A 23077-nucleotide genomic window follows, 5' to 3' on the forward strand; every position below is an offset into this window, starting at 1 on the left:
TTAAGAGAAAGTGGTATCCCCCTCCCCCCCTTTTTTAAAAATTTTTATTTATTCTTGAGAGAGAGAGAGAGGAGGGGAGAGGGAGAGACAGAGTGTGAGTAGGGGGAGGGCAGAGAGAGAGGGAGACACAGAATCTGAAGCAGGCTCCAGGCTCAGAGCTGTCAGCACAGAGCCTGACGTGGGGCTCGAACTCATGAACCACAAGATCATGACCTGAGCCAGATTTGGACGCTTAGCCAACTGAGCCACCCAGGTGTCCCTATTATTTTATTTTATTTTTTAAAGTTTATTTATTTAAGTGGTCTCTACACCCAATGTGGGGTCAAACTCACAACCTTGAGATGAAGGATTGCATGCTCTTCTCACTGAGCCAACCAGGTGTTCCTAGGGAAACCTACATTCATTCATTCACATCCAAGTTAGTTAGCATATAGTGCAACAATGATTTTAGGAGTAGATTCCTTAATGCCCCTTACCCATTTAGCCCACCCTCCTCCCACAACCCATCCAGCAACTGTTTTTTCTCTTTAAGAGTCTCTTATGTTTTGTCCCCTTCCCTGTTATATATTTTTTTGCTTCCTTTCTTTTATGCTCATCTGTTTTGTATCTTAAATTCCTCATGAGTGCAGTCATATGATATTTGTCTTTCTCTGACTAATTTCACTTAGCATACTACCCTCCAGTTCCATCCACATAGTTGCAAATGGCAAGATTTCATTCTTTTTGATTGCCGAGTAATACTCCATTGCGTGCGTGCGTGCGTTCATGTGTGTACACACCACATCTTCTTTATCCATTCATCCATCGATGGACATTTGTGCTCTTTCCATACTTTGGCTGTTGTTGATAGCACTGCTATACAGGTTGTGGTGCGTGTGCCCCTTAGAAACAGCATACCTGTATTAGGGAAACCTGCTTTTAAAAATGCTTTGCTATCTGGCAGGCAGTTTGCTCCTACTGTTTTAAAATTTCATGTAGTTCTTACTTAATTTTTGCATTTAATTTTCCATGTATGCTTTAAGATTTATATTTTTCCAATTCTAGAAAAATTCTTTTGGGATTCTCTTCTGAATTACATTGTATTTACTTGTTAATTTTGGAGCCACTGGCCTTATTAAGATAGTATATCTTCCCACATAGCTAGAAGGGGTATTTTTCTGTTTGTTTGGATTATTTTCTATCCTACAGTGAGATTTTATAGTTTATTTCATTTAGGCTTAAGGTTTTTCTGGTTAACTTTTTTCTATGTATATTATAATTTTGGTACCATTTTGTTTTTTTATTTTATTTTTTAACAGTTTATTTGTTTTTGAGAGAGAGAGAATGTGAGCAGGGGAGGGGCAGGGAGAGAGGGAGACACAGAATCTGAAGCAGGCTTCAGGCTCTGAGCTGTTAGTGCAGAGCCTGATGCGGGGCTTGAACTCACGAACTGTGAAATCATGACCTGAGCCAAAGTCAGACGCTTAACTGGTGGAACCACCCAGGCGCCCCATTTTTTTTGTTACTGTTTTAAATAAAATACTTTTTCCATTCCTTATTTTTAAGTACTGTTTCTAAGAGTAGATAGAAACTTTTGATATTTGGATATTTGTATTATATGTAGACACCTATTAAATTTTTCTTAATTAAATCTAGTACCTGTTTAGTACAGTCTTTGAGCTATCCATTTATACTTGATAGTAACCAAATGATACAATGATACAAATACAATGGTATTTGTATTTCTTCTTTTTCAATGATTTATTGTATTCTCTTCTTACAAGGCAGTATTACATGATAACAGTGATAGTTCTTTTCTCCTCTATTTCATTTAGTTGACTGGGCTTCAGTCTTTTACTTTTAAGGGTATCCACTTTTGGAAAGTAATCTTTATTAAATTCAGATAATTCATTTTACTGTTTCTTGGGAACAACTTAGTATTTTATCAAGTGCTTTTTTAGTCACAGTTGATATACTCATATGGTTTAATTTGTTGATGTAATGGATGATGCATTTACGTTTTCTGATATTGGATTATATTTGTATTTCTAGAATAAAACTTGCTTGAGCATAATGTGGAATTCTTTTGGCATATTGCTGCATTTATTGCTGGTATTTTTACACATGCAATCAGAAATTGGTATATAACTCGCTGTGTTTTTTCTTAACCATTTTAATCATTGTTTTATAATTCCTGGTATACAAGTCTTGAACTTGTCTTATTAAATTTATTCCCGAGTATGTTATTACTTTTATTTTTTTGATACTTTTTTCAACATTTTTATTTAAATTCCAGTTAACATACAGTATTTTATTACTTTAAATATATTGTGAATGGAATTTTCTTAATTTTATTTTTAAATTTTGTTTGTTGCTAGAGCACAGAAATACAATTAATTTTTGCATATTGATCTTGCATCCTGCAATTGTGCTGCTCTTGTATTTTTTTCTCTTAGTTTTATTGTGGATTTTTTGGGATTTTCTACATTTGGGATTCATGCTATCTATGGATTAAAGTAATTTTATTTTTTCCTTTACTATGTTAATGTCTTTTTGCTTATTTGCATGAGCTTCAAGCTCATGTACAATGTTGAATGGAAGTGGCAGAAGGACTTCCTTACCTTATAGGAAAGTATTCATTCTGTCACAATTAGGTATGATATTTGCTGGGAGATTTTTGTAGATACCCTTTATCAAGTTGATTAGTTTTCTATTCCTAGTTTGCTAAGAGTGTTTATTATGAATGAGTTTTAGATTTTGTCAAATGTTTTTTCTCTGTCTACTGAGATGATCTTGTAGTTTATGTCCTTAATTTAATAATATGTAATAGTTCATTATTGTTATTTTTGTCTTGAATGTTAAACCACCCTTCCATTCCTGGGAAAAAAATCTCTCATAGCTGTAGTGTAAAATCCTTTTTATATGTTGCAGGATTGAGCTTGCTAATATTTTAAGTGTTTTTTGGATATTTGTAACTTTCTTGTGATGTTTTGTGGCTTTAATAGCGAAGAACTGTTGGCCTTATAGAATGAGTTGGGAAGTGTTTCTTTGTTTACTGAATAACTTTGTAAAGCTTTGGTATTATTTTTTCTTTAAATATTTGCTGAAATTTATCAGTGAAACCATCTGGACTTAGACTCCATGAGAATATTTTAAATTCCTAATTTAATTTCTTCTTATGAGTTTATTCAGAGTTTCTCTTTTTCTCTTTCTTCTTGAAGTCATTTTTGGTAGTTGTGTTTCTAGGAATTTGTATGTTCAGTTTTTCTAATTTGTTGTGATAAAGGTGTTCATAATGTTCTCTTATAGTCCTTTTCATTTCTGTAGTTTAATTTCTGTAATTCTGTAGTAATGTCCCTTCTTTGATTTCTAACTGGTCATTTGTGTCTTCTCTCTTTTTTCTTTTTGGTAGGTCTAGTTTAATATTTGTCAGTTTATTTCAAGGTGTGTGTGTGTGTGTGTGTGTGTGTGTGTGTGTGTGTGTGTATGAGAGATGGTTCACGCCAGAATACCATATATTTCCACTGTTCTTAATGTTGTTAACTAAACTTACTTGTTGGAAGGGTTAGAGATCTGTAGGCTAAGCCTCTTATTGGGAGACCGGGAGAGCTGTTCTTTTTTTCTCATCCAATCGAGATCAGAATCTTTTGAGTTCATGACTATATGCCATTGCTATAATCAAGGGATCAGAAATCTTTCAGTGTAACTAATAAAAGCTGGAGACTGGATACTGTAATATTATATCAGAAAACCTTCACATATTTACAGTGATGCTCATTGCAACAGAAATATCCAAAGCAGAATGATCACTGACTTGCTACCTTTCAGATCTTACATAAGTGCATCCCAGTGCTGGAAACTAATTCACATCTGGAAGCACAACTACAAGAGGATCTGGGCAATGTAGTTATAACATTCCATCCTCCATAGGCTTAAAAAAGATGGTGGGAATAGATGCCGATGTCATTGGCTCTGTCCAGCACAATGCAGTTTCCTATGACTGTAAGGAGTTACTTTTTCTGGCTTTGAAATAGGTGTTTAGTATCTGAGCAACGCGTTAATGAATCCAGCAGTCCTTACTTTTTCAGTGCCTTTAATGTAGTTTTTACTGATTGAAACATGCTTTTAATCTTAAAAGCTTGTATTACTAGAAAACAGTGACTGATGTTGCCTTATTTTCATTTAGAATTGTAGCATTTGTTAGAAAATAGACTATTATCCAAATGTTTCTCTTTAAACTGTGAAACATCACTTTAGCCGTATCGTTTTATTTTACCACTGAGAGAAGTACAGAGTCACATTCATGAGATTGCTTAATAAATATCATTTATGATGATGAATATGACATTAGAAGTGGGCTGTACATTTTTAAACATTGCTTTTGAAGTTGCCAGAAATAGATAATGAGTAAGTACGCTACTCACCAACTACATTTTTACTCCCCTGTTGCAAAGGCACTGTGGATCCTACTTGGGTAGTGATGCATTGTGCTAATTCTAAGACGGTTCCCTGCCTGTCTTCATTTAGAGCTTATATTTCTATTTGGTACAAGTAATATATTTTTCTCTTTTACTTCATCATTTTGCTCTTTTACCTTTTATCATGTTATAGAAAGATGTCTAGTTTGTTGGTTTGTTTTAATGGAGAATATAGCATGAGAAATTTCTTGTGGTATACTAAATATTCACAAGTATTTCTTTTAAAATATCAAGTCCTAAGTCATGGTCCCGCTTGAAAATAGTAGACTAGGAATTTTAAACTACTTTTTTGTGGTTAATATTGAGAACATGCTTTGAATCTTATTTTACACTATTTAAAACTCTTTTAAGCACTGAGATTATCTGAAGCATGTTTTTACCAGAAGAGAGGATGATATTAAAAAAAAATTTTTTTTAACGTTTTTATTTATTTTTGAGAGAGAGACAAAAAGCACGAGCAGGGGAGGGGCAGAGAGAAAGGGATACAGAATCTGAAGCAGGCTCCAAGCTCTGAGCTGTCAGCATACAGTGCGATACAGGGCTCGAACTCGCGAACCACAAGATCGTGACCTCAGCTGAAGTCGGACACTTAACCGACTAAGCCACCCAGGTGCCACATTTTTAATGTATAGATGAAAGTGTTTATTAATTGTCTATTACTTGATTACTACATGATATTTTCTTATTGAGTATAAAAAGGTAGAAAAACTATTTTTCTCCAATCTCTCTTCTCTAAAGCCAGTTTGGGATAGCATTGCAAGATTAAAGTAAGTTGAACTCCTAGCCGTCTGTGGTTTTAAGAGATCATCAGAGTTGCTTGCATACTAACCTGAAGTGTCTTGCAGTTTTTTAAACTGTAATTAGTATAACAGATAGGAAATATATATACTCTTAAGGCATTCTTTTTAAAGTAATAATAGTCTCCCCCCCCCCCCCCCCAGAAATTAGTGATATAAATCCATTTACTATAAATAGTAAGGTTACTATTCCAATTTAGGAGTGGCATTTGTGCGAATAATGTATTCACTGGGAAGGTATACTGTTTGGAACAAACAGGAATTCTGAAATATCTTATTTAACTCTGTTGTCAATAAACAATTTTAGTTTTGGTTACTATAAAGTCTTTGTTACTCGCAATAAGCTAAATAGTTCATATGCATAAACATACCATTTGTTTTCCGTAAAGAAATGCTTTGTTTTCCGTACTCAAGATGAGCCCAGAATATAAGTGGGAAGTTTGAGAGGAAATCCAAGTGGCTAATGAGCATATGAACATATGTCTAACTTCACTAACAATAGGGAAATTCAAGTAAAAACAATCAGGTAACATTTCCCATTTACTGTATAGTCCAAAATTAAAGATTACTGTTAGCATAAAAAGAATAGAGTAAGTTTAACCATAAAAAATCGTCCCTATTCAAATATTTTTGACCTACAAAAACACCGATTTCATATGATTCAACCAAGAAAAAGATGTTCCTTACAGCATTGCCTAATTAAAAAAAGTTCATCAATAAGAAAACAATATATATGATAATAGTCATACAACGTAGTATTTTACAACAGTTAAAATATTGTTTTCTTATTTTTGATACTTTGTAGTTTTTGTGATTGGCATAATAACTCAGTCTTCAAAAGGAAAAGATAACCTTTGTTTTTTGTTTTGTTGTTCTTGATAATTTATTTGTAAATACCTACATATTACTTCCCTTACTCTGAAACTTTCAGTTGCTTCTTATTACTTAAAGAATAAATATAGATTCCTTTGCTTCCGTTCCAAACCCTCCATGATCGGCTTCAGTATTCCTTATATTTGACTCATGTCGTTTACTCTGAAATTTTTCACTCAGAATTTTTATAAAGATTCTTCCACACAGATTTCTTGAGTCTGAGTAAAGCTGTCTGAGGCTATCTGATATATGCATCTTCAGTGCTTATAATTGATGTGATCAGGGGCTCCTGGGTGGCTCAGTCAGTTAAGCATCTGACTTCGACTCAGGTCATGATCTTGCCGTTCGTGAGTATGAGCCCCACGTCGGGCTCTGTGAGGACAGGTCAGACTGGAGCCTGCTTCAGATTCTGTGTCTCCCTCTCTCTCTGCCTTCCCCTGCTCACGCTCTGTCTCTGTCTCTCTCAATAAAGATTAAAACAATTTTTAAAAATTGATGTAATCTTTTAAAAATTGTGTATATTTAATTGTACAAATAGTGCAAGATTATATCCTCACTCTCAACTTTCATATGTTACACATAAAGCTTAAGTTCTTCTTCACCAAGCATCATTACACTGCCTCTTTAGATGTACTGTTCTTAACAGTTTTACAGGTATCTCTCCACAGAGAGATAGATACAGCATTTCTTGAGGAGGAGGCCACTAAGCATTTTTTTATACTACTATTCTTTCTTTATTTTATAGTATTTTTTCTTTCTTTAAATTAGGGCTGAATCTAAAAGATGAACCTCTATGCTCTAGATCTCCATTCTATTGCCCCCACCCCAAAGTATAATTAATTCCTTTCAATTTAAGAAGCCAGTGTTTAAAGTGGTATGAAACCTAATTTAATTCATTTTTTAGAGTTAACATGGAGAAACTTGAGTAAGGTAGATGTGTAAGTGCTTGAGGTGTCTTTTATTGTAATTTCCCATGTTATTTAAGTAATGGGAAAAGGTTTAGGCTTGCTAGGTTTATAAATATGCCTTGTCCTTTATTTTATACAGCAGCTGCCAGTGGGGATGATGTCTTTTCCTTCATAGTTAAATAAATTAAATTTCTGAATATTTAACAAATTTGGATTCAGTGTCATAGCATTCATGAACAGTAAGTAGTATAAAAATAATAGGGCAAAAATGAATATTAAAGACATTTTATTTTCAACTTTGCAAGTAACTTGAGTGAACTCAAATGGGAGTGGCATGCATAAAGCCAATACTATTAAAAAACAAAGTATTCTATTACTTAGTCATGCAGTGTACTTTTGGGGATGCTAGAGTCTAAAAACAACTTTGAACCACCTAGTAGATCATTACTTTTTTTTTTTAATTTTTAAAAGTTTGTTTATTTTGAGAGAGACAGAGACTGTGCAAGTGGGGGAGGGGCAGAGAGAGAGTCCCAAGCAGGCTCTGCACCACGAGTGCAGGGCCAGATGTGGGGCTTGATCCCATGAAGATATGAGCTCATGACCTGAGCTGAAACCAAGAGTTGGATGCTTAACCGACTGAGCCATCCAGGCATCCCTAGTAAATTTTTCACCTATTTACGTTTCTTGCCTTCCAGCCTGTAAGTAGCACTGTAGCTACAAGATATTTTTAAAAACAGACTGCAAAGGAAAATTTGTATTTATATTAAATGCAGTGAGATATTTAAAGTTAGGCGTCTGTTCAGCTGTTACTAATTTAATAGATGCGATCATTCAGTTTTTTTTTTTTAATTTTTTTAACGTTTATTTATTTTTGAGACAGAGAGAGACAGAGCATGAACAGGGGAGGGGCAGAGAGAGAGGGAGACACAGAGTCGGAAGCAGGCTCCAGGCTCCGAGCCGTCAGCCCAGAGCCCGACGCGGGGCTCAAACTCACGGACCGCGAGATCGTGATCTGAGCTGAAGTCGGACTCTTAACTGACTGAGCCACCCAGGTGCCCCAACGATCATTCAGTTTTTGAAACCTAATATTGAGTAAGCACTACACACACCCTTGGGAAGTATGAAATACATGATGTAATTCCTCAGGGAGCTAATAAAATAATAGAACCAAAGTACAAAATCCAAACTGTTATTGTGGCAAGGTGGAAGGAGTAGAATATTTGGTTAATCCAAGAGAACAGGAAAGTAGGAAAGTAGCATCAAATATTTGGGGTAATTAGAAGGGGTAATTAAAAAAGAAAATAAGCTGATAGAACTGCAGATATATCTAAAAGTAAATGGAAATGTCTAATTTGCTCCAAGTAAAAGACAGGGATTAGGAGGCTAGTTAAAATGTTCATAATGTACTCTTTACAGGAGACACTTGGAAACAGGGTTAAAGCATGGTAAATAAAAAGTTTTATTTTGGCAAAGGATTGATAGATTAGTGGAACAGAACCAGCCACAGGCTTACAAACGTATGGACATTTGATACCTGGCAAAGGTGATTGTTGGGAAAATACAGAATTTTTGGACTCTGACAGTTGTTATGGGAATTTTTGCTCTACCTCATGTAATACACAAAGTCAATTCCAGTTGATAAAATTACCTAAATATGAACAGTAAGACTTCTAAAGTATTTAGAAGATAATATGTAAGAAAATATTTTCATGATCTTGTGGTAAGGAAGGCTTTAAGACACAGAAGTATAAACCATAAATGAAAGGTGATTAAATTTATCTCCAATAAAATTTAAAGCAAAAGTCATTAATTGGCAGAAGATAACACCTACAATGACAAGGTATTAGTATCCAGATTTCATGAAGAACTCTTTGAAATAAACGATAAGAAAATGATAAATACACCCTACAGCTTTGCTACTCAAAGTGTTGTGTGTGTGCACAGCAGTTAGCATCAATATCACTTAGGAGCTTGATAAGAAATGCAAATTCTAGCACCCTGACCAAGACCTACTGAATCAAAGTATGCATTGTTCCTTATTCTTAATTTCTGATGGACTCTAGGAACCTTTTTTTTTTTTTTTATTAACAGTCTCCCCAAATGAATTTTATGCACTCCAAAGTCTGAGAATCCTTGCCTTAGAGAAATACATACATACATATATATTTATTTATTTTTAATGTTTATTTATTTCTGAGACAGAGACAGAGCATGAGTGGGGGAGAGGCAGAGACAGAGAGGGAGACACAGAATCCTAAGCAGGCTCCGAGCTGTCAGCACAGAGCCTGACACGGGGCTCGAACTCACAGGCCGTGAGATCATGACCTGAGCCAAAGTCGGTCACTCAACCGACTGAGCCACCCAGGCTCCCCGAGAAATACCTATTTAAATAATGTATGTAATGGCATTGTTTGCACATTCATACTGTGAAACATTCAGCAGTGAGAATGAAATGCAGCTCCATGAATCCATATGGATGAATAATAAGCAAATAGGTTAAATGAAAGGAAGTCACAGAAGAATGTACAGTGTAATTCTATTTAAAAACATGCAAAACAAACTGTTGTTTAGGAATATATTCATCCACTGCAGGAATATATAATTCAACCATAAAGAAGAGAAGGGGAAATAATTATTATATCTTTAAGTATGGTGCTTACCTGTCAGATGGAGAAGAAATACGATGTACAGGAGGCTTTTAAAATTTGTGAATGTTTGTATTTGTAACCAGTTTACTAGTTACGAGGTTGAAACTTCACATATGTTGTATAGACTCTTCTGTATGCAGGCTATTTTTCCAAGTCACAAAGAAAGTTTTTTAAAAAGTTGTAAAAAATGTAAACTAATTCAAACAATGCAAAAAATTTAGCATATAGATATTTATAGAAAGTACCATTAAATAGTTTCTTTTCTTGGTGACTTTTAAGATATTTCCATGGAAACTTCTTAAAGTTGACTGATGTTTTGGCAGCTATAAGTGAACAGATACACTAGTCTCTCGCAAGTTTTTCTTTGTGAAAGATTGAGACTTCATCAAAACGATTCAGTTTTTGTTGTTTTCATTCCCAGTGGTTCACTAAGGTTTTAGGTTGAGCTATATCATTTATGGTTTTTTTTTTTTTGTAAGCACCTACAGTTAGCATATGTTATATTTAAGGAAATTATTTGAATAAGCCCAATGCCAGAGTAAAGCAAGATTACCATTGCGTATTCAAATATGGATTCGATAGGGGAGGAAGGTTTTTACGTCCTGTTATGTGATTTACTGAAAGGGTTCCAGAAAATGTGTTTTTCCTCATTGAGGTTTTAAAATATTGACTTCTAAGTGTGGCTTACTATTATATATTATAGATTATTGAAAATTGGTCATATGCAATACCTTAAATATTTTGGAAAACTCATGTTAGAAAATTGAAATCCTTTTTCTGAATTTAAACATTTATTTGGTGTTTTCACGTTGTTTGCAAGGTTAGATTTTTTAAAATATACTTAACACAGGAGAGTGATGAATCATAATTTACAGATTATTTCTTGAGAAAATTAGAATGAAGATCTAAGAAGATACTGTGTATTATAAAGGGCTGCTGCAGAAAATATAAAATTTAGCCACTAGTATCTGAGTTACAGATAGAGACTGTGTTTAAAATATTATCTTAATGGGCTAAATTGAATTAAATCACATGTGACCAGATTCCCCCTACCCCCAGTGATCCTAGCTTAAAATAGAATGTATAGATTGCCATGTCAGTATTATAAGCCAGGAGCGTGAAAGCTTGTCTAAGCCAGCTTTCTTTCCATTGATTGATGATTATCTCATCTTTTTGTTACCTTCAGTGCATAAATACAGTGCTAGCACCTGTTAATACTTCTTCCATTAGTGGTTCTGAATTAATTTTAAGGTGTATAAACCACATTATAGATTCTACTAATTTTAACAACAGAGCCAATTTAATTAGTCTCTTTTAATCAATATTAAGCTATTGTACGATGCTGAAAGATAGGTTTTAGATTTTAATGTTGATACTAAATTGCATTAATGGTCTCAATTCTTCACCCCTCCCTGTATCTGTGTGCTTTGCCATAAAATAGTGCTTTCTGCTGTGGGAAACACCCACCCTTGACTCTGTGTTTGACCAGTGACTTGCCTTGGCCCCTTTGCCATTACCATGAGGAGAACATGCTCAAGCCAGCTGCTGGTCCAGGGGCAGGAGGAGGGTGGGGGTGGCGGGGGAAGACACTTGGAGCAGTACCTGCTTATTAACCCAGCCAAATCGTTCAGCCTCCAGACACACAAACAAGCTGGACTGAAATCAGCCAACTCTAAGCTATCCCTCATTTGTTGAGAATAAATGAAGGTTTTATGCTACTGCATTCTGGAATATTTATTACACAGCAGTTCTGTGGCAGTGGCTGATTAATACACTTTCTATGAAGTTGTATGGTATCGAGGGAATAAAGGCCCTTTACATAATTATCAAGGCTCTAACTAATCATCTTCTGTCTATAAAAAATCATTACATACAGAGTGGCAGTATACACGTAGCCTATTATATTACCTTCACCGGCTTCCCCTTGTCTGAAAGTATAGGAAAAATCAACATAAAATCACTGTAGTACCTTTATACACATGCTTTAAAAAAATCTTCATGTGTGGAAAGATACACTTTAATACTTGGTATGTAATGTAAAACAGAAGCTTTCAAACTGGAGTAAGAACATCCTGATGGAACACTGGAAGTATTTCAAATGTGTGTAGAAACTTAACAGATTTAAGAAGATTCAGTTTTAGATCCCCGAATTTCAGGTGCCAGTTGATATGCCTGACATTGACATGTGAGGTGTCATGCCTGTTGTCCTTTTGACTTCAACTTTTACAATAGCTTTTTTCCTGTTTTCCAAAGGAAAAGCATATCTCACATCCTCATGAATTGTAATATGGTACATTGTTCCAGGCTATAAAAACCTCAGGATTATCAAAGGGATGATTCAAAATGTCATTATTAGAGTAACTTTCTATCATTTTTTCTCTTATAGAGATTTCTATTAAGAGTGAAACATGGCATTAAAGAAAGTATATTTTATACTGTGTTATAGTGCTTTTACTTTAGATGTTGGTTGAGTGCAGCAATGGAAGTAGAAAAGTATGCATTGTTACTTATTCTTAAGTATCACTGGGGGAAGCAAAGCTGAGAGCTTATTATCACCAGGTATTGAATGTGGACCTTCTTATTCCTTTGGGCAATAAACTTTGCACCCTGTTTATCCATTTATCTGTCATAGCATCAGAATTCAGAAAACCAGTGTGGTATTACAGGGATGCATATTAACACTTCAATTTGAATTCACAAAGATAATCTGGCAGAATAAGTCTAGTTGTTTTTAATATGTAAGCTGATAAAGTAAATCTACACTGTCAGGTTTTGACAAAAATACATTTAAATCATAAAATAACACAAAAGCACAAAGCGAAATAGTGCACCCAAAACACTTTGTAGGCTAAACTGTATTAAAATTGCAGTATTTGGAGTTTTCGCAACCTTTCTGAGACTATGGTAATAATGGGTGTAATTTGTTTTTAGTTTTGAGAGCAGATGAGCGTGCACACACACACATGCGTGCAAGAGTGGGGAAGGGGCAGAGAGAGACGGGGAGAGAGAGAGAATCCCAAGCAGGCTCTGCACTGGCATCCAGGAGCTCTGTGTGGGGCTCAAACTCATGAACTGTGAGATCATGACCTGAGCGGAAATCAAGAGTCAGACGCTTAACTGACTGAGCCACCCAGGCACCACAATAACAGGTATAATTAATACTGATCCACACTCCCAATATCTGCAGTGTGAAAATCCAGAAAGCTTTGAATACCAGAAATTCATTGCTCATTTGATGACCTCATATCTAGAGCAGATACACACACACACACACACACACACACACACACACACCTTAGTATAATTTTTCGTAAGTTTTCCAGCAGTAATAGTAATATATTTGATTACAGGATGCTGACATAAACCTGAATGGGAGTGGTACATAATATGAAGCATATTTCCTGTCAAAATCAGAAAAATTCAGTATTGTAAAACTTATCTGCTCCAACTACTTGGGATAAAGGATTAGGGTCCTGTATATTTGATTTGATACCAGTAAAAGCATTTAAGTGTTTTGCAGAAATTGTGATTTTCAGTTACTCTTAATTACTAAGTAACAAGGTTATAAATTTTGCATTCAGTAAAATTGAAAGATGGTCTAATCAAAATAATAAATCATTAAAAGGTTTTTTTTGACGATAGATTACTATGAGATTTTTGGCATAAATTTGGGATTTAAAAAAATTGAGAAAAATTTCCATTTCTATGACATATCTATAGAAATAAATTAACCTGAGGAATAGAATTAATGCTGGACAATAAGAATAGAATTCTAAGAGTGTATAATATTTATTTACAGTTACCAGAACAAAATGGGGACAGAGGGCACAGGGAGAGGGGATGCCACAACCCCGTTTTGAAAATATACATTTCCAATAAAATGTTACTTTTGTTTAATAATACAATTGTTAAAGTGTGTTGTATTATTTATCAATTGTGTGCAACTAATAATTTTAATGATAATTCATATGGAAAGAATTTCTTACAGTTAGAGCATTTTGGTCACAGGAAATGAGGTTAATGTTCATTTTTTTTCCAGAGAAGAGAGAATAAGTAAGATAGTATAAAAAGCATGAAATCAGTTGGATAAATTTTACTTTGCAAGGAGAATGTCTATGTAAATTCAAGGAAAAGAGTATGTAAAGTTTTCCATTATTAAAGAATAGCTTATTCATGTATTTTTTAAAGGATGATGTTGAACATCAAATCACCGTGGTATTTAGATTTCATTAGGTACACTAAATTTATATTTTAAAATGTCACCACATAAATATATTATAAATGACAACTGTTGCAAATATTTAAATATGTGATGAGAACTTTTAGACACTGACTTAAAATTTATGAGGCTGTAGTTTTACAGTATTCTTTTAAGCAAAAAAGTAGAAGTCTGTGAGTCTACCTGGTTAATTGGGGAGATGATGGGAGTGGATAGTTCTAGATGGTAGAGAGTCAATGAATGGCTGTTACTGGTCAAAAATTAGGTGCTAGGTAAGTGCTTTATTTGACAGATTAATTAAAAAAAATTTTTTTTTAACGTTTATTTATTTTTGAGACAGAGAGAGACAGAGCATGAACGGGGGAGGGTCAGAGAGAGAGGGAGACACAGAATCTGAAACAGGCTCCAGGCTCTGAGCGGTCAGCACGGAGCCCGACACGGGGCTCGAACTCACGGACTGTGAGATCATGACCTGAGCTGAAGTCGGACGCCCAACCGACTGAGCCACCCAGGCGCCCCATTGACAGATTAAGTTTTAAATGAGCTATTGTACAATGTTCAATGAAAAAACAAAATATTTTTTATTGGAAGGAAATATGTTTTCATGACCTAAAGAAAGGAGTTTTGGTGAGATCTGGGATTTTTTTCTTACGTTCATACAGGAATCTGGAAACCTGGACTCGTCTACTATAATAGAACCATCTGTGGATAGAAAAAGTTGAGCATCTCAGAAACTTCTTTTTTTACGTGTTCACGCTTGCTCATGCTCTCTCTTTCTCTAGCGCTCTCTTTTACTGTCTCAACTTTTTCCCTCCTTTTTTTCTCTCTTCTCTTCCTCCTCTCTCTTCTCCCTTCTCTTTCTCTCTCTCATATTCTCTTTGCCTTCACTCTTCCTTACCTCCCTCCTTCCCCTCTTCTGTCAGGTCCCTCTTTCTCTGTCTCCTCCTCTTCTTCTTCTTCCTTTCCTTTCTTTTCTTTTTTTCTCTAGTCCTGCCTGCCATTCTGCATTTACCAGTCACTCTCAAACCCATGTTTATGTCTCTTCCTCTCACTTCACACATGTATTTTGTGATTTATTTTCATCACCACCAGCTCACTGTAGTTCTTACTAACTCTCCCTGTCAGTTCTTAACCATGCCAGGAAACCTAGGTAAAGGCCTTTTTCAGATTACTAATCCAATAAAAATATCTGAGATTTTGCTGAGAAAATACTGTTTTCACCTTCCATAAACTTAGAAATTATTCTTATATTTATACCTTGTGTTTATTCTTTTCCTTAGTCATTTTATCAGACTTTATATCTAACTGGCTATATAGTGATACTGATGTCAGTATGACAACCAACTGACTGTGAGGCCAAGTTTGCCAGTATATATATTAAAATTTTCTAGCCAGGATACTTTAAAAGTGCTGCTGCAGTGTGAACAAGGAAAGATTGAGCTGTTACTATCATAGATTGGTGTGAGTGAAAAGAAACACTGCACCAGGCAGGACCAGTGTAGTTTTTTTGTAAGTATGTAAGAATTTAGAATGTGTGTTTCATAAATATGATAAGAAAATGCTGTCGATAGGCGCTTTGGGAGTTCTGCTTTGTATCTAGAAAACCACCAGAAAATGTTACTCTCATCTTGAAAATAGAAAAAGCTGTATGAGCTACAAAATTATAACTTTTCTTGACCCCTGTCAGAGAGCTGAGGTCACAAGGCATGGAAACTGAATTCCAAGGAATGACAAGCCCCTCCAAGGAAGGATGGGACACATGAACTATTCACCAATTGCAGACCACAAGAGGAAGAAGTAGCCACCATAGAAGCTGGTAAGAAGAAATGAGCTAAAATTTTAATGCATTCTTAAAGGCCACGTGTGGGTTGGCGTATCTGTGTAGAATAACTGGAAGCCCGAAACAAAAGGGGAGTGCCCACTTACTCATATGCTCTTCTCCATGTCACTCCACTGGCTTCCAACAAGAAAGAATGGGTGAGGGCAATAGCCTACATCAGGCATGCAGGAGTTCACAAAGTGATCAGTCCCTACCGAAAGACCAGCACAAGACATCACCCATTTCTCCGAATCCTCTTCTCATATGGAGCAGAAACTTTAAGCTACTGGAAGTGAACAAGGAAAACTTCTTGGGCCCAGGATCCTGCATCAGTGCAAAGCAGAGATCTACTACCACTGATGAAGTGGCATGAAACTCTCTCTTGCCTAAAACATGCACAAGATATATGTAGAATTTGGCTGCCATGATGGCGGGGGCTTGGAATGCTAAGAAGACCCCACATTGGAAGCTCAGGCATACGAACTCTTCCTAAGACTCATGATGGACCAGAAGAACTGAGATCCCCTGCTCCAAACGGAATCCTACTACAAAAAGCAAAAAAAAAAAAAAAATAAAAACAACCAAATAAAACAAAAGGAACAAGTTAAGACCCTTCTGCCACTGAGGGAGGGAGAAGAGCATGGAGAAAGATTCTCTCTTAGGCTGACCTGCAGGAACTGATAAAAAGGTAAGAGTAGAACAGGAATACAGAGAAAAATTTCTTTCGACCAGGATCCACACTAAGCACGAGGTGATGATAGCTCATGACTGGAAAGATTTGAAGCCTGTGGTACACTTAATGGCCAGCTTAACAACTGAAACTGAAATGCTATTTAACCACTGACTAGATTGATTGATCCCCTTACATGAATGGCCTTACGGAAAAAGAGGTATATTTATTTCCAAGCAGAAATACCATTTATTTCAGTATCTACTGTTCTGTATGTGATCTCTTATGTTTAATAAAAAAAGTATGTGACATACAGACAAGTAAGAGTAAGCATTCTATTACCAAAACTCAGAAGAAATCCATGGATTTATGGATGACCCAGATGTTAGGATATGAGACAGAAATTTTTAAATAACTGATTATTATGTTAAAGGATCTAGCAGGAAAGGTAGACAATATACTTGAAAAGATGAAGAGTTTTCAGTTGAGAGATGGAAAGTATTTTTAAAAAGTGAAATGGAAATACTAAAATATAAACCTTGATATTAACAATGAGGACTTCTTAGATGTGCTCATTAGCAGATTGGATATAATCTAAGAAAAATCTAAATAAACTTGAAGGTAGGTCAATAAAAATTACCCAAAAAGAGTGGGAGGGAAAAACAACACAGTATCCAAGATTTGTTGGATACTAAAACACACTTGTATTTAGCATTGTGATAGTAGGAGAGAAAAGGAAAAAAAAATTGAAGAGATAAAGACCAAAAGTTTTCCAAGACTGATGAAAGGTAACAAATCACAGATACCAGAAACTCACAGAACCTCAAAGAGGATAAAATAAAAAATGGACCCAAAATGCCTAGTTAAGTCATAGTCAAAATACTGAAAACAAAGTGAATTCTTGAAGGTAGTCAGAATGAAAGAAATATAGAAAGTGGAATATAAAAGTTATAGCAGACTTCTCATCATGAACTATACAGGCCAAAAACCAGTGGAGCCGCTGACACATTGAAAGTGCTGGAAGAGGGTCACCTGGGTAGCTCAGCAGTTGGGCGTCCGATTCTTGATTTTGGCTCAGGTCAGGATCTCACAGTGGTGAGATCGAGCCCTGGGTTGGGGTTACATGCTGGGTGTGGGGCCCACTTAAGATTCTCTCTCTCCCTCTCTGTCTCTCTGTGCCTCCCCCACTTGCACATATATTCACTCTCTCTCTTAAATAAAAATAAAGTGCTAAAAGAAATTTAACCCAAAGTTCTATATCCAGCCAAAAAATCTTTCACAAGTGAAGACAAAGATTTTTTTCCAAACAACCAAAAGCTGGTTTAGGTAACTCAGCACCTGATGGATAGAAGATGTTAACCCTACTTGTATAGGCAGATGGATGGACAGATATTTAGGTGGATGATGGAGGAATGGATACAAAAAGATGGATCTGCACCAGATCTAAATTGCAAAAAATAAAAACGAAACCAGCCACTTGATATAACTCTGGAATACTGGATTCTGAATAAAAGCTTGTTGGAAGACACATGGAATGAGAGCGTCAGCCTTGGGAAGCTTTGGTCGTATGAAACATCCGTGAGATTGCAGTTAAGTGATACTTAGTTACACCCTGGATCCTTAGTAGACTGGTGTGATACTGACCAGCATAAGCACATGTACTCAGTGGACTTTGCACTCTGCAGTTCTACTTATAGATCTACTTCTACAACGTGAAATATATATCTAAAGGTTTCTCAGTACCTAGAAGGAAAGTACGTACTGATTATTTAGAGGAGCTTGACCTTGTAACCGTTCTAAAAAAAAAAATTTTCCCCTCTGTCACACTTACCAGAGTGCCTGGAATTCTTTTCATTAGAGTTATAGCATTCATTTATTAACTTCAGAAACACATTTAAAAAATTTACTTGTTACTGTGCATGCAAAAATAAAAAATAATCCTACTTTTCCTGATGTCACAGCTCATTAGATAAGATAGACAAGCAAATAAATTACAATATATTGTGAAAAATAGCATTAGAACAATAGCTTTTAAAATCTGAGAAACTGAAAAATTTTATCTTGTTTCTATCTCAAACCTACCAAATTGTAATCTTCAGAGAGGAGACCAAGCGTTGGTGTTTTGAGATTATTCCTCAGCAGTTTTACGTCTACTCCTTCTCCTTTCCCTTCCCCTGGGGCTGTAGTAACTATACTAAAGACATTTACAGTGGTGCCTGGGTGACTCAGTTGGTTAAGCATCTAACTCTTGATTACAGCTCATGTCATGATCTCATGGTTTGTGGGATAGAGCTGTGCGTTGGGCTCTGTGCTGACAGCACGGAACCTGCTTGGGATTCCCTCCTTCCCTCCCCCCCCCCTTCTCTCTTTCTCTCTCTCTCTCTCTCTCTCTCTCTCTCTCTCTCTTTCTCTCTGCCCCTCCCCCTTCACATGCATGTGTGTGCGTGCACGCGCGCATGCACACGCACGCATGCGTGCTTTCCCTCTCAAATAAAAAATAAAAAGATATTGACAAATTTCTGAATTGGTGAAACAAGAATTTGGAAATGTAGATGTAGGCCTTTTATATGTCCCAGTAAGAAAGCTTTGTTGTCTAGTGAACATAACAGCATTAAAATATTAAGTCTCTGTTTTAACAGCATTTAGAAAACACAAGGCTCAGATCTGTCCAGTAAAAGAAAAATAAATCTTTCTTGTGAACTGTTATTGAGATAATAGGATATATTTTGATAATCTGCATTATCTTTTACACTTAAATTCTCCATTTTAGACTCCATGCAAGAGTATGATTGAAAAACTAATTTATTATATTACTACTATACAAAGACTTAATAATTCTGGCACATTGTTTAAAATACAGATCTCTATGCACCCTGGGTCAGATGAAAGTGCTCCTGGAAATGGAGGGACAGTTGTGAAACACACCAGTAAATTAGTTACTTGACCTGAGTTGAGGGTTAATCAGTTTTTTATTTTGAAATCTTGCCTCAAATGGCTACGTCAAAGAAAGTAATAAGATAACTCAGAAGGGAGTTCTGATTCTAACAATATGATAGACAAAATAAACTGAAAATCCTCTGTCAACAAACATTTTAGATAAAATATGTAAAATATTATTTCAGATTCAGAGCTTATAAAGTATTAAAATCACAAAGGGTTAGAAAGAGCAGAGGATTAAAACCAGAGAACTGAGCATGTGAGCTGAAGTCACATTGCCTGGTTCATTAATGGTAGTGATAGAAAGTTGCTGGCCTCAGGGACCTAGATATCAAAGAGTTAGTGGGAAGGGAAAGGGTGGTGTGGACCTGCCTAGAATGTTGTAATTGCCTGTCTATTCGCCTATCTAAATGGAGAAATCTCCAGAAGCTTTGTCGTAGCCTGGCCTCTGAGTGATGGACAGGAGTTGTTTTAATAATGCCTTTCTAGTAATGAAAAAAAATTAAGTGTCTCTGATATTCATTAGTCATTATTAGCATTATTTGCTTTTTGACTTTGTAAAGCAAAAGTGTGTGAAAAGAGATTGAAGTAAAGCTCATCAGTGAAGACTGAACAAATTAATTCTCACAAAATCAATGTTCAGATACTTTTGCAGCTGTTTAGTTTGGCTGTGTAAACTTAGCAAACGGGGCCAAGTTGAGCAAATAATTTTGTACTGCATTTTGAGTTACGGATTTCAGCGCTTTGTTTCTAGTGTGGACATGCCAGATATTATATTTCTAAAATTGAGACTTCAAGATATGGATGACATTGCCTCTAGATTTAGATTTTTGATGTTTGAACGACTTTATAAAATTCTGACTTTTAAAAATATTGCCAATGGGGCGCCTGGATGGCTCAGTCGGTTAAGCGTCCGACTTTGGCTCAGGTCATGATCTCGCGGTTCATGGGTTCAAGCCCCGCGTCGGGCTCTGTGCTGACAGCTCAGAGCCTGGAGCCTGTTTCAGATTCTGTGTCTCCCTCTCTCTCTCTCTCTGACCCTCCCCCGTTCGTGCTCTGTCTCTCTCTGTCTCAAAAATAAATAAACATTAAAAAAAATATATTGCCAAGAGGAAAATAGGTCTTTAAATTTCCCTAGTAACTCACATTTTATTATATAGAAACTAAGCAGACAAACTGTGAGATCAGGAATTTTTGCCTACAGTTTGTGCTTATTTAATATCTTAGAAGCTCTGAATATTTTAGGTTGTGTGGTTTATGTTTACCTCTAATCTTTATTGCAGTAAGATAATAAAACTATATTCCACAACTAATATGTTATGTATATATTTTCAGATAAATTCAAATAAATACAAATGTTAAACCTTTTTTCTATTATTTTTGATATTTTGAGTTGGATTTGGGGGGAGGGGTAGAAGTTTTTGTTTACCCGTGAGCTTTGGAATTCATTAATATACTGCTTCCCTGGCGGGGGGGGGGGGGGGGAGAACAGTATGGAAAACTAAAAATATTTTTTTTCATATTCATCAATACAGTAATTTCATTTCAAATTACTTCTTTCTTTTTAATTTTTTTTTTTTTCATTTTTAAGTTTGTTTATTTTGAGAGGTGGGAGGGCATAGAGAGAGGGAGAGAGAGAGAATCCGAGGCAGGCTCCACACTGTTGTCCCGGAGCCTGATGCCAGACTTGAACCCAGGAACCGTGAGATCATGACCTGAGCTGAAACCAAGAGACTGAGCCACCTAGGCGCCCCTTGAATTATATTTCTTGAGTTTCTTCAGGAGTTGAGTGGTGGAAAGGAAGGCCAGGCAGATAGGGAGAAAAGAGGCTTAGTATAAAAAGGGTTCCTATTCCTACTTGGGCTGTAATCAGAGCAGCTCTACTTTAATCTATTTTGTATCTTGGGGTTTCAAACAAGTTAGGCAAAGGAGGACTTCCATATAAATGTTTCTGCTACTTTTTTTTTATAACTGAGATTTTTTTAAACCAATGTTTAGGGAAAATATATATAACTGAGACTTCTTAAAAAATACTATTTTTTTTTTTAGAGCAGTTTAAGGTTCACACCAAATTGAGAGGAAGATGCAGACATTTCCCCATATATCTCCTACTCCCACGCATGCATACCTTCCCTCATTCTCAACATCCCTTTCCAGAGAGGTACAGTTGTAACATTATTGAACCCACAATGACACATCATAATCACCCAAAGTCCATTGATTAGCTTAAGCTTCCTTCTTGGTGTTGTCCATTCTATGGATTTGGACAAATGTATAATGACATGAATTCATCATTATAGCATCATACGGAGTATTTTTGCTACTCCAAAGATACTCTGTGAACTTGATCAAGCTCTGGGAAATAAATCTAACAAAATTGTGGAGGACGTCTATGAGTGGGTCTCTCTGGAGTTTTTAACTCTCAGACTTGTTCACACTGAGCCTCTAGCAGTTCATCAGTTACAGATCAGATTTTTATCTAGACACTGTTTTCTATGACAGTTTCCCCTCACAAGTCAGGGCTTATTCATTTATTCATTAATTCATTCATTGACCTGTCTCTTCAACGAGTACAGCTGTCGCCTCTCTTAGGAATCCGGAAAGAGTTGTTGGTGTTTTAATCTGTTCACCTTTTATTTGGTATTAAGATAAAGTGACTTCCAAGTGTTTCACATATGGAATTGGAAGTTGTTTTTGTTTGTTTTTAACTACTATTTGATGATTGTGGCTTAATCTAATATACAGATAAGTAATTACTATTTTTGTGACAATATTGCTCACAATTACTTGTATATCTTTTGCAGATTGGTAAGAATTAGAGGGGTATTTCATAAAGGCTAACTAATGCTGCGCTAAATTTTCTATGTCTGAGGTTTTATTTAGGCTGGAACCCGAGCCGATTGTATTTGGTAAAGAATAAGCAATGACAGTTGCTGATTGATTCTTTCCCAAATGATGAACAAGATCTAACAACCAATCCAGAGTGGGTGTTAAAAAGAAAGGCTTCCAGGGGCGCCTGGGTGGCTCAGTCGATTAAGTGTCCCACTTTGGCACAGGTCATGATATCATAGTTCATGAGTTCAGGCCCCACGTCAGGCTCTGTGCTGACAGCTTGGAGCCTGGAGCCTACTTCGGATTCTGTGTCTCCATCTCTGCCCCTTCCCAGCTCATGCTCACACTCTGTCTCTGTCAAAAATAAACTTAAAAAGAAAAAAAAAAGAAGAAATGCTTCCACAGTATTTCGTATGCATTTGTATTATGTAACTTATACTTGTTTGATCCTTCTCTTTCCAAAGACTAGCTTTCTTTCAGATCTCTAACATCGTATTTTAGGATATCCGTGAAGGCTTAAAGGCAGTAACAAATCATGTAATTATTGTTTTTAAAATCAGTAATGTTATCTATATGAGGTAAATATCAGTAACTAGTGGACCTATGTATTTATTTTCATTTTCTTTTACTTTTTTTTTTTTAATTTTTTTTTTTTTTTCAACGTTTTTTATTTTATTTTTGGGACAGAGAGAGACAGAGCATGAACGGGGGAGGGGCAGAGAGAGAGGGAGACACAGAATCGGAAACAGGCTCCAGGCTCTGAGCCATCAGCCCAGAGCCTGACGCGGGGCTCGAACTCATGGACCGCGAGATCGTGACCTGGCTGAAGTCGGACACTTAACCGACTGCGCCACCCAGGCGCCCCTCTTTTACTTTTTAAAAAAAAATTAAGTAAACTCTGCCCCCTCCATGGGGCT

General features: G+C 36.0%; 1 protein-coding gene across 5 annotated transcripts in view; it reads left to right on the forward strand.

Annotated features, from left to right (window-relative positions):
• Positions 1–23077, forward strand: part of COP1 (COP1 E3 ubiquitin ligase) — a 259654-nt gene that overhangs the window by 165297 nt on the left and 71280 nt on the right. Inside the window, exon 16 of one of the 5 annotated variants that reach the window (XM_053909249.1) lies at positions 15590–15717. The exons of the other annotated variants lie outside the window; for them this stretch is intronic. Coding sequence (XP_053765224.1) covers positions 15590–15597 — 8 coding nt within the window. The 3' untranslated portion in view covers positions 15598–15717. Of the gene's footprint in view, positions 1–15589; positions 15718–23077 lie in introns of those variants that run through there. 5 annotated transcript variants of the gene reach the window in all.

This window comes from Panthera pardus, unplaced genomic scaffold (assembly GCF_024362965.1).
Source record: "Panthera pardus isolate Hobbes unplaced genomic scaffold, ASM2436296v1 HiC_scaffold_21, whole genome shotgun sequence".
In the NCBI taxonomy this organism is placed as follows: Eukaryota; Metazoa; Chordata; class Mammalia; order Carnivora; family Felidae; genus Panthera; species Panthera pardus.